The 17,778-nt window shown below is 37.0% G+C and overlaps 1 protein-coding gene across 8 annotated transcripts in view; it reads right to left on the minus strand.

The window, feature by feature from the left end:
- The window catches only part of SEPTIN8 (septin 8), an 89,942-nt gene extending 80,988 nt beyond the window's left edge, over nucleotides 1-8,954 (minus strand). For 4 of the 8 annotated variants that reach the window (XM_087955359.1, XM_087955358.1, XM_026687629.2 and 1 more), the window contains exon 1: nucleotides 8,525-8,907. In XM_087955359.1, the coding sequence (XP_087811485.1) occupies nucleotides 8,525-8,554 (30 nt within the window). In that variant the 5' untranslated portion in view covers nucleotides 8,555-8,907. Of the gene's footprint in view, nucleotides 1-8,353; nucleotides 8,462-8,524 lie in introns of those variants that run through there. The other 4 variants (XM_087955361.1, XM_087955362.1, XM_087955364.1 and 1 more) reach the window with 4 other exon arrangements.
- Between the last annotated feature and the right edge of the window lie 8,824 nt (nucleotides 8,955-17,778).

Raw genomic sequence — 17,778 nt, forward strand, 5'->3', positions numbered from 1 at the left:
AATATTATCGCCCTACTATCTACTATGACCTGAACTTAAAGTTATCATGAAATCATCTACTAAATGCCCTAACATACTTATTTCGGAAAATTATTGTATTGTCCATCTACAGTGAATAGACAACCAAGAACAGTTTGATTCTGAGTATAGGTGAAAAGATCATATTTGATTTATCAACAATTCAAATGAAGATGAAGGAATTCATGAATGTTAAATCCAGTACTGAAATTTTTAATACTGTGAATAAGTGTGAACAAGATCTATAGAACTTTATATGTACTACTTCTTATACACGTTCACAATTTCACTGTTTAGTCAAGAATCAAAAGTGATCCTCAACTGGGAAGAAATTATTTGAAATACACACACACACACACATATATATACATATACATATATATATATATTCATATATTCATATTTCATTCTTAAGTTTTCGCGGGTACTTACATGCATGGTATTCAGCTTTGTTCGGGTATTTTCCCACGTCATTATAGTTGTGCTTTTAAAGTTGTAGCAACGTTTTGGCAGAATCTCATCTGCCATCATCAGGCTTGTGTATTGTGTTTGTCTGTGAGTCAGACTTTCACAACCATTTCTGTTTTAAATTTGGTGCTAGCCTATTGCTGTGCCAGAATGGTTTTTTCCTCATTCTGAATGATTGGGAGTCTTGGTCTGTGTTGATTGGTCTTGGGGCTTGCTGTGTTCTGCTTGATTGGTGTTTCTAATATCTTCTGTCTGTTTTGTAGCTTTTTTTGTCTTGATTGGCTGGCAACATTGTGTTTCCTGTATTGGAGGCTTTTACTGCGGCTTGGCAGACTCACAAACGAACACAATACAGAAGCCTGTTGATGGCAGATGAGATTCTGCCGAAACGTTGCTGCAACTTTAAAAGCACAACTACAATGACGTAGGAAAATACCCGAACAAAGCTGAATACTATCTATCTATCTATCTATCTATCTATCTATACATACATACATACATACATACATACATACATATATACATGTACATGTACATATACATATACATATACATATACATATACATATACATATACATACATACATACATACATACATACATACATACATATATATATATATATATATATATATATATATATATATATATATATATATATATATATATGGTGTTAGCTTGGTTGGTATTTTCCCACGTCATTGTAGTTGTTCTTTTAAAGTTGTAAAGCCTGATGATGGCAGATGAGATTCTGCTGAAACGTTGCTACAACTTTAAAAGAACAACTACAATGACGTGGGAAAATACTAACCAAGCCTAACACCATACATGTAAGTACCATAAAACTTAAGAAAACATATATATATATATATATATATACATAAGAGGTACTACAGACAAAATTAGTAAGGTACTACACAGACATCACATCAGGACTCCAGCATCTTTCTGCAGACAGAAAAATAGCAGCCATTTAGCTACCCCAAAGAAGTCCTTTAAACTCAAAGAGCTTTATTTTCTAATAAGTTCAATTATGCATTGTAAACATATATTCTGCACATTAAAAAGTAAAATAATAAATTGTTAACTGATAAATAGCATATAATATATTCATACCTATAAAGATCAGCATCATACAGTCAATGGTTTTACCTATGACACTTCTGAGAAGCAAATCTGAGCTTTGAATAAGCAAAATAGAAAGCATATTGATGTTTCCGAACTTTGATATTGGAGAAGTCTCTTGAGAATACTATGGCTAGCCAAGAAAACAAAGAAATCACTCAAGGCACAGATAATCAAATTGTCATATTTTGGACACATTATGCAAAGATTTCACTTTCTGAGGAAAGAATATTATCGCCCTACTATCTACTATGACCTGAACTTAAAGTTATCATGAAATCATCTACTAAATGCCCTAACATACTTATTTCGGAAAATTATTGTATTGTCCATCTACAGTGAATAGACAACCAAGAACAGTTTGATTCTGAGTATAGGTGAAAAGATCATATTTGATTTATCAACAATTCAAATGAAGATGAAGGAATTCATGAATGTTAAATCCAGGACTGAAATTTTTAATACTGTGAATAAGTGTGAACAAGATCTATAGAACTTTATATGTACTACTTCTTATACACGCTCACAATTTCACTGTTTAGTCAAGAATCAAAAGTGATCCTCAACTGGGAAGAAATTATTTGAAATACACACACACACACACACACACATATATATACATATACATATACATATATATATATATTCATATATTCATATTCATTCTTAAGTTTTCGAGGTACTTACATGCATGGTATTCAGCTTTGTTCGGTATTTTCCCACGTCATTATAGTTGTGCTTTTAAAGTTGTAGCAACGTTTTGGCAGAATCTCATCTGCCATCATCAGGCTTGTGTATTGTGTTCGTCTGTGAGTCAGACTTTCACAACCATTTCTGTTTTAAATTTGGTGCTAGCCTATTGCTGTGCCAGAATGGTTTTTTCCTCATTCTGAATGATTGGGAGTCTTGGTCTGTGTTGATTGGTCTTGGGGTTTGCTGTGTTCTGCTTGATTGGTGTTTCTAATATCTTCTGTCTGTTTTGTAGCTTTTTTTGTCTTGATTGGCTGGCAACATTGTGTTTCCTGTATTGGAGGCTTTTACTGCGGCTTGGCAGACTCACAGACGAACACAATACAGAAGCCTGTTGATGGCAGATGAGATTCTGCCGAAACGTTGCTGCAACTTTAAAAGCACAACTACAATGACGTAGGAAAATACCCGAACAAAGCTGAATGCTATCTATGTATCTATCTATCTATGTATCTATCTATCTATGTATCTATCTATCTATCTATCTATCTATCTATCTATCTATCTATCTATCTATATATATGAGAAAAGCTCTCAGCCTATGGAGCTCTCTCATCTTTATTTTAATAATGGTAAATAAGTAAAAAATATTTTAAAAGTACTTTGTAACCTTCTTGGCATGTAAGCAAAGGGAAAATTCAAATTTCCAAATTTTTCAATGAAAGGTACAGCACAATCTTATTTTTGTTTTGTTCAGCTGAAAGTCCCATGAAGGTCAACATGACTTTCAAACATATGTAAGAAGGTGATCATAGTTCTTTTTAGAATATATATACAGCAGGAACAAGGAAGGAAGGAAGGAAGGAAGGAAGGAAGGAAGGAAGGAAGGAAGGAAGGAAGACGGATAGATAGATAGATGATAGATGATAAAGAAAATGTTTGCTCCCTCCAGTAGGAAGATAACATTAAAAATCATGCTTTATCTCAAACCAGCTACTGAACTTCATGAATGTACAGAGATTATTAGTTGGCCACATCACTAATTAGTATTGATGTTATCTGGAGGCCAGCAAGACATTGTTGCATCCAAAATATTCTACTGTGCTTCGAAAATCTTCTGTAACAAGGTCAGATAGAAAGATTACTATACCCATATGCTATTTTTATGGCTACCTTACACATACAGTTTACATGTAGAGGAGACAACTTCAGAAGAATCACATTTTCATAATTTGCCATCATTAACCTATTATCAAGAAAGACTGTTACCTTCATAGGATGCTTGGTTTTTTGAGAAAGTCCTTGAAGGACAAGGGAGTCGTTTGTTGGAATCAGGCACCAGGTTTTGCACAGAGATTTAGGTCAAAATATGTTACAATTAAATACCCAGATGACATCAACCCATTTGCTACTCTGTCCTTTCAACAGAAGCTGTTAAAAAAAGTCCCAAGTTAGTTCTCCCCAAAAGTTCCCCAAGCTGCATATTCTTATTCAGAAAACTTTGGAAGTTCAAAAAAAAACAACACATATGTGTGAGGAAAAAAGAGAGAAAAGACACATGCAATTTGGAAGGGAAAGTTTTAATTCATGAAACTGTTTCTATCATTGCTTTAGCTTAGAATATTTACCTTGCTGTTCATTATTCAAATTCCATTAGAACTTAACCATAAAGTAAGTTTTTGAACATCACCAATCATCTACAGTATGGGAATAATTATACAGTACATGCCACCTGTATGCTTCAGCTGTTCTAAACATTCTTTTAGACCATTTTTTTTTAAAAATCAAGCTCAGCCTAAGCAATACTTAATTTATCTCTTTGTTACATTTTCAACTTCAAGTGCTTCTAACATATGTATGGAAATAATTTTCCTCTGAGCTAGAAATATCACAACCATGTGAGCAAGCTTTCAAGGCATCAAAGCAAAACTGTAAAAAAAATACTATTTTTACCTTTCTTATTTCAAAACTAATGTCTTTTTAACACTTGTGACATATCACTTGAGACAAATCTTGCAAAGGAATCTGACCAAATGGCTTGTAAATCCTCTTCCTTGCCTTTTTATCAAAAAAGAGATCAATTAAATATGGATACAGAACTATTTCCAGTATCTGTTGAAAACAGATTCATCTTTGGCCTGAGCAAAATAATTACCGTATTTTTTGGAGCTAATTTTCTGGAGAGGAAAACAAGGGGGGGAAAACCTGCATCTGCCTCCCAGCAATTTGCCTCCTTGGATCGGCCTCCCGATTATCAGCTTTTTCAGGCTGCAGGGATTGCCATCGCCTATTGCTGCCTCCATGCGCACCATTTTTGGCCTCTGTATCCTGTTTTCAGCCTCTGCATGCTCCGTTTTTGGCCTCTCTGTGCCCCGTTTTTGGCCCTGTCCAGATGGCAGGGATCAGAATGGGTGAAAAATGGGGCATGTGGAAGCCAAAAATGGAGTGCGCAGAGGCCAAAAATGGGATGTGGAGGCTGAAAATGGGGCATGCAGAGGTGGCATCAGACGATGACAATCCCTGCAGCCTGAAACAGCTGATCGTCAGGCCGATCCAACCGACAATCAGCTGCTTCTGCTAATCAGACTTGTGCCGAAGCTGACCAGGCTGTTTGCTACAATGAGGCAAACTGCTGGGAGGCAGAGGCTGAAGGGTCAGGTACGGCGAGTGGGCGGGACTTCTGCAACATTCACTGTATAAGACACACAGACATTTCCACCCCCTTTTGGGGGTGGAAAAAGTATGTCTTATACTCCAAAAAATACTGTATATTAGCTACCCTCTATTGCAGGCTTGCAAAATCCAAAACTCTTTTAGTATATTGATAAATTCTATAAATGAGAGACATTACTAACAAACATATGTTTTTTTCCAAACTTCAGAAAAAATGCAAAACCTATTTTAAAAATTTTAAACACTTTAATTTTAGATTTTCACTTTTATAGTTAAAAGGGCAGGTAGAAAAAGGATGTGTTACTGGGCACAGGGATGCCCTGCATATATGTATGTCCCTAATGACCATATGCCTCTAAATTATTGATGTCTTGAAGAGCAAAGCTTTATTTTTACTGACAATTTCATTCTCCATGTGTAACAGCTTATGTTGGATGCCTCCTCATCTATTGGACAATCCAGTAGGGCTTTTTTTTCCAGACTCATCCAAACAATTAAACTGATTTTTCAAATCTTTTAGAATTACATCAGATAGGAGCTAAATCACAGGCTTTAAAGGTAAGAGTCAACATTTCAATTGATGCACTATTTGTTTCCTTAATATATTTTGTGTATGATCACCTTTCCACAATCTCACTTCAAACCAACTTGCTGCTTCTCAGTTTGGCTGGTTCATTGTTTGCATACATTAGACACTTGCAAGCATATGCTGCAACTCACTAAAAGAGTCATAATTTGTTTTGGTATCCTTCTTAGTTGCCTTGGGCCACCCCACCCTTCAAATCCATATGAATATCAAACACCCTAGAGAAAATATTAAAGTTATTTTCTTCCAAGGAACACCACGGTACACAATACTGTTTTAGTTTCCATTAATAGATCTTATCAATCTAAGGCAGGCAATTCAGCAACAACTAGTGGAGAACTGCCATGGAAAACAATGCCTGAACAAGCAAACATGATGAAAACAGAAATACATAACCCTTTAACAAAGGCTTAAAAGTATGTTTATGGTAGGATGCAAACAAATAAATAAATATGAACCCAGACAGTCTTTTTCACACATTCTCCAAGAAGCCATTGCTTTAACATTCAAATCTACCAGTATTATTGTCAAAATTGATTCCCACTAGTTTTCCCTCATCTCAAGATGAATTTTCCAAGATTTCGTTAACAAAATTCATTTAAAGAATTGGCATTTTGAACAACTGCCAGAGAACCCAACTTGCCAAACCCAAGCTGCTATTTGTGTGGCTGCCATTAACCAAAATGCATGTTTTTAATGACACAGAGTTCCAATTAGCTACTGCCAAGGGATGCCAAAGAGAGATGTCTCCAGATGGGAGGAGAAAATGCTTGGGTGCAACAGCACAAGTTAAAAGGCACTGCGGGAAATCATGTAATTACTCAACTGAGCAGTCAGAAACTCTACAAACTTACAGGCAATGCCAAATTCCTTTAATCGAAGTTTTCCACTGAGAGTCATGTATTCACTCCTTATACAATGTATTCAATATACGCAGGCAGCTCCACAATATGTACATAGTATTCCAATTATTCTCAACAAGAGTGTTCTTTCACACTCAACATGTCAGTATACAGAACACTCTCCTCATTTTCCATCTGAGATCCCAAACACAGCCAGCCACAGTCTAGTATGTGTTTTATGAATGTGCAAATCCAACCTTTAATTGAATTTACCACTCAGAGATGTGCACAGGGCTGGCTTTGAAAGCCATTCCTTACTTCTGTCTTGTTGGAATGCCAACATTTACACAATTAAGGATTACAGTGGCCAAAGACATCTGGCCACCCAAACAAAACATTAGCTGTATTCTAGATAACATAATGGCACAGATAGAAGTCTGACAATCAGCTTGTAAAATGTTTCTTGGAAAGTGGGGGAAACAGCTGTTTGTTTTGCAAAGGACATGCAGAATACTGAAAGATTAGAGAAAAATAAATACTCCATTCCTATGCAGAGCTACTTAAAAAAGATTAGAAAGACAGCCTGAACTGGTTATTTAGAATGCACCACAAACATCAAGCTTCATTCATCCATGTTGAGTGAGCTCTACCTTACCCAATGTATTGCAGATTTCTGAGAAATCATTTTAAGAAAGAAATGCTTAAAACACTTAAACGCTTAAAAAGAAAAATTCTTGTAGCTAAAACTCCGAACTGGTTTCCATCCTGAAGTTGTTGCCCCAAATGTAAGGGCAATATTATTAATAAAACGTATCTTCACAGAAACAATGGGCTTCTACAATTGAAGTAATTGTTCAGTGGAATACATGTAGCATTATCAATTTATCTATAAAATCAAATCCCTTGGAATAAAATCCATCAAATAGAACATTAATTTGGGTCCACTAACTCTATTTGAATACATTTAAAACCCAAAGACAACATAGTAGAGTTCCCAAATCAAATCTGGAAAAAAATTGAATAACCATTAATTGGTAGCAAAAAGTTAAGTGTCCTTTAGTGTCATCCAGAAATTATTCATTTTTTTTTTTTTTTGCAAACCAGACCAGATAACCTTAATCTGTAAGCAGGAAAGCTCAACAACTATAGATATTGTTCATGCTACTAAGTAGGTGTCATTAAATACAAGGGGAAATCTCATTCATTCCATTACCTGTGAAAGATGGCTCAACAATTAAACACAGCTGCCTTTTTTTTTTTTTTTTACCAGTTGCACACATTAGTTTCTGCTTTCAGTGGGGTTCACTAGGGTTGATTGGGGTGAAAGAAATTCCTCTGAAGGAAATGTGACCTTATTTGATGTAAACATCTCAAGGACTGGGTAATACATATGCTCACAATTACAGCTATTAGTATCATTGCTAGCTACAGCCCAACCAGTGATCTACCACAGCAGAACTGTAAAAAAAATAATACTGCAAGGCAGAATCCATTGGAAAGCTCAGATTCCCAACAACCGGAGAAAAGAGATAATGGGTGTCATCCTAACAGCTCAATACTTCCTTGGCCACAGGGACTAAATCTACTAAACTAGAGCGTTTGGTTATGCATATGGACAAGATCCTCGGTGTTCAGTTTGCACACCTTGTTTATACACACTCTTAAGTAAATTACCAGACCTTCCGCTCGAGTCCTAGATATTTCCCCGGTACGAGCCACCTTCCTGCTTCAAGCCCAAAACCTCATTTTAAGCTGGGGGAGTAGTAGCAACTACTCCCGATTCAGGAGTGCGCTTAAGGTGCAAGGGCTTTCGCAACAGAAGGCGACTCCCTTTCAGCCGAGCTCTAACGCTATCTTGGCCCCCGCAAGTCTCTCTCAAGAGAGACAGAGATCAAGCAAAAAGATCCCAATGCCCGGGTACAGGGATCTAAGCCTCCTCCCTCCACCTTACCCAGCCGATTTCCCCGCTCCACCAACACGGCGGACGGGCTGCTCCAAACCTATCCAGCTCTTTCCTAACGCCGGGCGAAAGGCGAGCGCGCACACCGCCTCTACCCTTGTCCTAATGCCAGCGGGAGGGGGGGGGGGCAGGGACGGACAGGAGCGCAGTCTTGTTACTCACAGAAAACCGATCCAAGTCCGTGGCAGCCATAGCCGGGCACCTCCGAAGGTCAGTGGCCAGGAGTTCCTTCTCGGGCGCCAGATCAAACAAACAAACAAAAAAGTCGTCTCACCCCAAACCTGCTCTCCTCTTTCGATTGATGCAACTGAATGAATCCAATATGGCCACTTCCTGGAAACTCCCCCTCGTCGGCTGAGGAGAACGCAGAAGCGGCCCGCCCCTTGGCGCCCGGGGCTCCCAGCCGTGGGGAAAGTCAAGGAGGGCGCTTTGGGGAGGGAAACCCCCCGCCCCGTGAGCCCCTCCGGCTGCTGAAGTCGCGGCGGAGAGGCGAGAAAAACCCCGCGTTTAATTGCGGCTATCCGGCATTCCATCGAAGGAATGCTGGGAACGATCGCCTTTTGCTTGCCTCGATCCCAGGCGGGATTTGGGCAATCTGTTTGGCGGGTCTGTGCGGATGTGTGTGTAAGAGAGCTATAAAAGTAACATCGATTTATGATGATCACGTTCTAACACCATTCGTTTTAACATATAGCATCATCGCTTTGCAACAGCTCTGTAAGGAAGTCTGATGTTCCTTAACTTCAGAGTGCAGGAGGGGTCCAGAGAGATAATAATTTGTCTTTAAAAAGTTGCTTAATGTAAAAGGAAGCTTTATTGGGATATTACAGAAATGGGCAACAGTTTTGGGGAGAAAACCCTTGCTAATATAATGCAAAGGAGAACGTTCTTTTAAAGCAGGTGGGGCCTGGAGAAAATAGAAAAAACACCTGGGAAAATCCAAAAAGATCTGAAAGATAACACATCAAAAAAACAAAGTGGCACATTCTAAAGCTATATAGTCTAGAATTTGAGGCTCACAAAAAACAACAGTTTTTTCCCCAAAAGCTATCACTGCTAAACAAGTAATTCCCTCAACACTGTTTAACTATTTACAAAGTATACACTACTATTACTGTTAATCTTTCTCACCACTCCTTATCACCCATCCCCTCCCACTTGACTGTTTCCTAGTATGGTTTGATTGTTCATTGTACCCTATGACTATCAAGTGTTGTACGTTATGATTCTTGATTCTCAACTAATGTACCTTTTCTTTATGTATACTGAGAGTATTTACACCGACAAATTCCTTGTGTGTCCAATCACACTTGGCCAATAAAGTATTCTATTCTATTCTATTCTATTCTATTCTATTCTATTCTATTCTACAAGGATAGTGTGATGATGGTATGTGGGCCATAAACTGCGGGTTGTATAGGACTGGAGACCTGATTCTATTTAATTACTATATCTCAAGTCAACAGTTTTGTGGGATCATAGAAATTCTTATTGCAGTTGTTTTAAATTTTTGTCCAACCTTATCTCCAAAACAAGACTCAGATGCTGTAGTTCTATGCTCATTTATTTAGGAACAAATCTCAGTGAGCTAAGTAGAACATTCTCCAAAAGACATATATAGTATCATTTATTTATTGCATTCATATTTTTATGTTCCTCAACAAAATTCAAGGTGCTGGTAGCTTCTCTTTCCCCAGGCATTTTAACTTCATAACAAATACATGAGATAAGATATACCCTCTAGGCCAGTATCATCCAGTTAATGTTGTATCTGAGCAGAGATTTAAAATCTGAGTCATGCCAAGTAGCTTGGCTGATCTTGGCTGATCTCCAAAAATGAATCAAAGACATACCATATTTGGATGAGAAACCACCTGGAAGGCCAGCATTACAAACTAGACTGAAAGAAGGCGATGGCAAACATTTCTGTGTTGCTGTCAAGAGAACATTGGGCATATTCACACAACCCCCAGGAGATAAGTTCAATCTGAAGGAGACTTCATTGTAATTTCCTCAGTCTTAGCCTAGCAACCCAACCATGAAACAACGCTGGTTGTATATCCCTGAAGGCACATCTTAAAAACTGCACTGAGAATTATTTTTCATCTGTATCTCTTGGGTCTTTGGGTTTTATTGTTGCTGTTTCTTTGTTGACAGTTCAATTCAAGTAGATAAATAGCCCAATACTTGGAAGAGGCAAATGTTCAAGGATGCCAATGAAGCAGAATGGCTCCATTACTGTATATGGCATTGTGTCTCAACACTCCTTTAATTCTAATAGTTTCTAGAATGGGGTTGTCAAAACTCTATTTCATTGAGGGCTGCATCAGGGTTGTGTTTGACCTTGGAGGGCCGGTGGGGGGATGGCTGGTAGGTGTGGCCAGGGTGGGCATGGCTGGTTCGACAACATTCATGTTGGGGGGCACCTGTGGTGCTAAAGAAGGTCTTCATTCGGACCCTCACTCACTCACATTATAATCTCCTTCCTTCCTTCCTTCCTCCTTCCTTCCTTTTCTTCTTTTTCCTTCCCTCTTCCTTCCCCTTTCTTCTTCCTTCCCCTTTTCTTATTTTTCCTTCTTTGCTCTCTTCCTCACTTTTCTTCTTTTTCTTTGTCTTTCCTCTTTCCCTTTCTCCTTTCCTGACCCATCTTGCATGTTTAGCAAAAGGAGAAACATTTCTCCTTTTGTTTTGTTTTTAGCTTGTTTTGCTAGCCCTCTGCCAATGAAAACGGGGGGGGGGGCAATACCCCGTTTTCACTGGCAGAGGCACCGCGGGCTGGTCCTTTGCTGTTTCTAGGGCAGCCCAGTGGGCAGCCCTTGTTCTAGAGTGTTCTTTCAGCACAGTCCTAGCATAACATTTTGCTTCAATAGCATAGAAAAAAGAGAAAAGGTCTCAAAAGAGGATCCCCTGACTCCTGGACACTGCAACGGTCATAAATACAAGTCAGTTGTCAAGTGACTGAATTTTTATCACATGACCATGGGGATGCTGCAACAATTGTGTGAAAAAGGTCATAAATTACTTTTTTCAGTTGCCGTTGTAACTTCAAACTAAATGAACTGTTGTAAGTCAAGGACTAGCTGTATATCAGATGTATTACTACAATCAAAGATCAGGATACAATATGTATATTCATTTTTTTACTCTGCTACAATGTAAAATGCCATTTTTATTTTTGTGTCATTGTATTAGGTCTCTTATGTTTTTCCTTCTTATGGGATGCTTTTCATTTGTTACACAATAACACATCCTACAGTTAAAACTACAGTGTCATTACATAAATTTGCTACAGTCTCCTAAAGTATTTGTTCCTAATACTTTTCCTTTATTCACAAGATTTAGGAATCACTTCCTAATTTTTCTTGCCCGTTTATATTCAAACAGGAACTATAGTGTATTCAAGATAACAATGGCTTATCCCCGCCTAGTGGCATCCTGGATTTAGAGGCTGTTTAGACTGTTTTAGTATATAGGACATAATATTTGTATATTTGTATTCACCAAGGTACATTTGTGAGTCTTGCACACAGCACTGTCAACCCAACAACTGGAACCAATATATGTGACATAGGGGAACACAGAGATGCCTCAACCAAACAATGCTTATCCCATTTTTTTGCACATTTCCATTTTCCAAAACATCAAACCCCATTTTTTCCCTGTCAAAGAGTGAATCAGAACATAGTTTTCACCAAATTCTAGCCCTTTTACCAAATCCTGACATTCAGCTATAGATGAAAATAACAAAAACAGGGAAGGTTCTGGTGTGCTAGTACCAAAATCAGCATGTTTAAAATCTAATTTGCAGCCTTCTTGGACTAACATTATATCTGGAAAACAGAAAGCAAAATGAATAGAACTAAAGGTCTGTCTATGAATATAACGTGGGAGGGGTTAATCAAAAGTAACTACTCTTGAAATCTATGGGGAAAAGGAAATATGCTGCATATTTATCAGAATATATCTGATAAAAGGAAAAACCTAACTGTTGTTCTGTTTGTCTAAAAATAACTTATTTCTTTACCTATTTACTTAATTATTTCTTCCCTATAAGGTAGTGGTTGCCACTTATAAATTTAGGCAAAAACTAGCAATAGTTACAACAACAACAAACACTTTAAAAAACAACTGCTATCAGCCCTAAGCAAGGAAAGATGCAATATAAGGTTATAAACAAAGAACCGGATATCAATTGTTTGACTAGCTGACACTGGCTGATTTGTGGTTTGTGTTTTTTTCTGGTCATATTCAAGTTTTTATTCTATGCATATAAAGGTAGTCCTTGTTTAGTGATCACAATTGAGACTGGCCACTCTGTTGTTAAGCAAAGCATTCATTAAGTATAACACAACCGTGCTTATGATCTTACTTCAGCTTCTCTTTGTTTACAGACCTGCAAAAGTAATCCATGTGAGAGTTAGTCATAACCCCCATATTTTCATCACCATCATAACTGTGAACGATTGCTAAACAAAGCCATCTCTAAACCAGGACTACTTGTATACTGTCTGGTAATTTTTATTTCTGTTTTAGAATCTGCATTTCCATGTAGTCTTATTCATTAATGAAATAAATTTTGTTTAATGGGTCTTAATATTCTGAATGTATATATGCAATCCCAGGTTATACAAAAACATGAGATAAATTGACTGCGTAATATAATTCTTTATACATGAGCGGTACAAATATTTTAATGTCACATGTTGATCAGTAGATGAAATAATTTTCTTCTTCCGGTTTCAGTTAATTATTTAATGAACCTTTACTTAGATGGATTGTGGCTTTACTTAGATGACTAAGTTAGTATCCAACTTCTGGTAAGATGGCAATGCATGAGGCTGCAAGTACCTGAAAGTATCTAAGTATCTAAAAAGTAAAAAGTTCGACTCTTGATAAGATCTCACCACATGCCATAGTGAGGTTACAATCTAAAACAAGAAGGCCACAGGGCAGTGTCAAAAATATAAATTCCATACGTTCTTGGTTTGTGGCTGTTCATTTTAGCTATAGGTCAACTTTCCATGACATATCATAATGTTCTTTTATACAAGAATATTAAATGCCTATCCTTTGTCTGCTCTCCATACTTATATCACTTGTGTATAAGGGACACAGGATCCTGATACTTTTGCAGGTAACCTCACACACACATCTCTTCTGTTTAAACCATAACCTTAATTCCACAATTGTTACCCATGTTTAAGCAAATGTGAACAGAACCATCTCCTTGAAGGCTTAGCTACTCAAGAAGATCCGTGTTCTGAGAAACCAATGACAGTGTGCCTTTGTACCCTACGTAGATGCTAAATGGACAAGAGCAACAAACTTACCCAAAGATATACCAATCCAGTTAAGTTAAATGCACTTCTATGTCACTATATTCTTAATGTGGCTATGCTTGAATCAGTGAGGCATCTTATAATCCAGTTACCCTGCATCCTAAATAATTGTAGATTCTGTTACATTTAACTGCACCTCCCTTGTTCCGATAGAAATTATTTTCCCCTCCATAATTACCTTGCGAATAGCTTGTGATCTAGGCATCTCACTTTATAAAGTAGAGAACCCCAGCACTGTATTCTGACTCACTGTGTGGGCATATGCAGTAGAAAGAAAATTTCTCTGGAACAGAGGAATACATTTCTGTAATGTATCATTTACAGTTTGGACACCTAGACATCGTTCATAATGATACACATATTGTATTTCCTTATCTTTGATTGACCAATGGATTTAAATAAATTAAAATAAGAGCTGAATTTTGTACAACCAAGTCATTTACACCCCTGCTTTTTACCTCCATTCTTATTCCAGTAGAATCTCAGGGGGGGAAAGCCTCTTCTTATTAGTGTTTAATTTCTTGTGCCATTTTCATTTAACTTCCTGCACACAAAAGGAAATACTTTTAGTAGTCATTTGACTTCTAACTAATCTAGTACAATATGCAATTTAATCCTTCTCCTTTTTAAAAATAAATTTTATTGAAGATTTTAATTACTATAGTAAAAGCAAATACAAACTAAACTCAAAAAAGAGAAATAGGAAAAAAATTAAAAAGAAAAGAAAAAGTAAAAAGAGAAAGGAGAAAGCAAGATAAACGATTTTTTATTTTCATCATGATATAAACAAATAACTCTTCACCCCTAAACAGTTACAAACAAACATCTCTTCTTCCTGTATAATCTATCTCTTATCTAAATGCAAATTCATAAATCATCAACTTTTCAGTAGTGGTATCAGCAAAAAATACCTAATGAGTTACCAGAGCTTTATAGAAAAATGTCTGACTTTAACTTTGGTCAAACAAAAATATCCCTTCCTTTTACTTCTAATAATCTTGATCTTTAATTCATTTGTTGTTGCAGGGTTTGGTCTTCTCAATTTTTATTTTTATTTTTCTCCATCCCAAAGGCTTCTTCTTTTGTAAATCCAATAAAAAATTAATTGCCCGGATTGTTCTCTTGGTTTATCATTTGTATTTCCACTTCGATTTTCAATCCTTCAAGCAGAAATTTAAAGCTCATCATCATCATTAACATCTATTATTCTTCTAGATCAGGGTATGAAACTCGTGTCATCATGGTGTCATCACATGACGTATCAGGACTTTTTCCCCCTTTGCTAAAACAGGGGGTCCGGTGTGGCCATACCGGTACCTAGTCGGGTTGGGCGGGGAGCGGGGGGGCGGGCGGACGGCTTGGTGCTATTGGCTGATCCCGGATCCGCAGGTTCGGTGAAGAAGCTTGACAAAAATTTATTTGCGGGGGGGGGGGCCGGGGGGGGGCGGGGGGGGGGGGGTGGGGGGTTCTAGAGAATACTTACAGTAATATGTCAAATTCCATGTCTCTCAACAAAATTATCTCCATCCTGTTCTCTCATATTTACCCAGGCATGGAAATCAAAACTGCATATACATAATTCAGAAAATGAATGTCATATAATTCTTTCTTATTATTTCTGAAAGCAGCTGAAAAAATACCACATTTCCATAATTCTCCCCTCTATATATTAAAAAGCTGAACTGTAGACACTTGGAATTCCATATTCCTTTTCCTACAGAACAAAAAAAATGAAGATTGAAATCTTGTCTTATGATTTCTCCATCTGAATTCTGAAAAATATCATCTCACAATATTGATCAGGTCAAGTCCATCTCAAGTATAACTCCACTTTAAATAAAATACTTAGCTCAGACAAAATATTATTCTTCAACAATAACACAATTCAGTGATGTCTTTGCCTTCTTGAAAAACAATGTGTGATATTGTCCACTATTTTCCATGGCACAATACACTGTAGAATTGGCTCTTGATTCATGTGAATCTCTACTTAAATGGTGCCTTTTATCTGTGAATGTTGTCTCTTCCTCAAGCTATCTTATTTTTATTTATTTATTTTGGTCTATTCAAAATTTGCCACTCTCTCCCCTAAACAATTGAAGAACTGTTTGCCTTCACACAGCATATCCTTTGTTCCAAAGGAAAATATAATAATTTGATAGCTCTGTTATGATTCCATGGCCCATAAAATAGAAGATCGTATTCCAAGAGCAGATCAGTTCTGATTTGAAGACTTAAAAATGCCACCATATTACTCTCACAGATGAAGAATAAGGACCAGCTTTTCTACCATTTGCAAAGAAAATGTTCAATTTTCTGTTCAGTAACATTCAAGCTTCAAGGAAAAACTTGTATTATGCCTTTGCTACTCCTCTTTCCAAAAGTACTGCAACACAGTGCTACATTTTTCTTACAACATAGGAAAAAATACTTCAAATGCTTGCAGTAAAGTTTGGTTATGAAAGAATATCAGGCTAGAAATATTCTCATACTGACCCTGAACTTTTAGGTTAAACTAAAAGATTATGGTTTTGACATAGTCATTTGTCCTCTGTGACCTTTACAAAGAGCAAGCATAAACTGAAATACCCACATACACACATTGTTCTCTTTCATTCATCCTACCTGTATTTCACTTACCCTTCCTCTGATGTTGAAACAGCAAGCACTTTGGGACAGAGATTCCTATTTCCAAATCCTCTTTTATCTGCATTAATAATAATTCATATCTTGAGTGCTTTTGTATTTTAAAATCCAATGGGAATTTATTTTTGATTAAGCCTACATTAAACCTACATCAGCTTGCATTGTAAGCTTGGCCTTGCTTCTTCCCGGACTCAATGCTAAAGATCTGTGGAATAGCAACAGCAATAGCACTTAGACTAATATACCATTTCACAGTACTTTACAGCCCTCTCTAAGCTGTTTACAGAGTCAGCATATTGCTCCCAACAATCTGGGTCCTCATTTTACCCACCTCGGAAGGATGGAAAGCTGAGTCAACCTTGAGCCGGTGAGACCCAAACTGCCAGACTGCTGGCAGCCAGTGATCAGCAGAAGTAGCCTGCAGTACTGCCTTCTAACCCCTTCACCACCGAAATCTCATTATTTAATATATTTTGACACATTATAGTACCAGTTCATGGATTTTGAAAAGTATGCTTTTCATGTTGTACATATCTAGATCAACGTGCCTACCGTCCCTGTCCTATTGTTTCTCTTATTCTTCTTTTATTTTTCTTATATGTACCCATTTCATGTATTCACAACTATGTATACACTTATACTTATTATCTTGTAAACAATTGGCAAATCAAATAAATAAATAAATAAATAAAAATAAATAAATAAACTCTGCATCCAACTGCTCCCAACAGTGGAAGACTGGAGCAATGCAACAATGCCAGCATGTAATTTAGCATTAAAAATCTACAATAGAGAATGACACTTAAATTTCCATTCCATTTTGTTTAATCTCTGCTCTCAACAGATAACATTTTTATTTATCACCAAGCAGCTCAACAAATATCAGAGGGAGGGAAGGGAGGAAGATTTACTATATGTAATCTGTTGAATTCCCTTTTGTCACAATGCCAACCATCTGTAAATGTTACAGTCTTGTCTGGAAGGGAAAAGTCCATCAAATGCCTGAGAGGCCCTATCATTATTGGGAGAAAAGGAATACATTCAGACACACCCTTACGGGATACTCCCTTAAGAGCCCTGCAGTTGTTTTAATTAATAATAACATTGCTTCTGTGTATTTTGTTAACTAGTTTGAAAGACTATTTATTGTATTTCTATATATTTACTTAACCAAACAGAAAGATGGGTGGGCTGTAGGTTTTAATGTAGTTCCATGTTTAGATAAAGTGCACCTCTGGGAACAAACCTTCATATCTAGATGTTATTATAAAAGTCCCACATACATCAGAAGATCCTAGGCAAATGGTGGGGTAAATGAATGCATCAATAAAGTGAAAGGCAGGGCTACAAAATTTCACAATAAGCCTGTAAACTTGAAAAGGTAACATGAGGATTACATTATATTAAGAGAGTATTAGCATGGAAAGCACA

The sequence above is a fragment of the Notechis scutatus genome, chromosome 2 (assembly GCF_049901735.1).
Source record: "Notechis scutatus isolate UNSWTSFEM ecotype Mainland chromosome 2, rNotScu1.2, whole genome shotgun sequence".
In the NCBI taxonomy this organism is placed as follows: Eukaryota; Metazoa; Chordata; class Lepidosauria; order Squamata; family Elapidae; genus Notechis; species Notechis scutatus.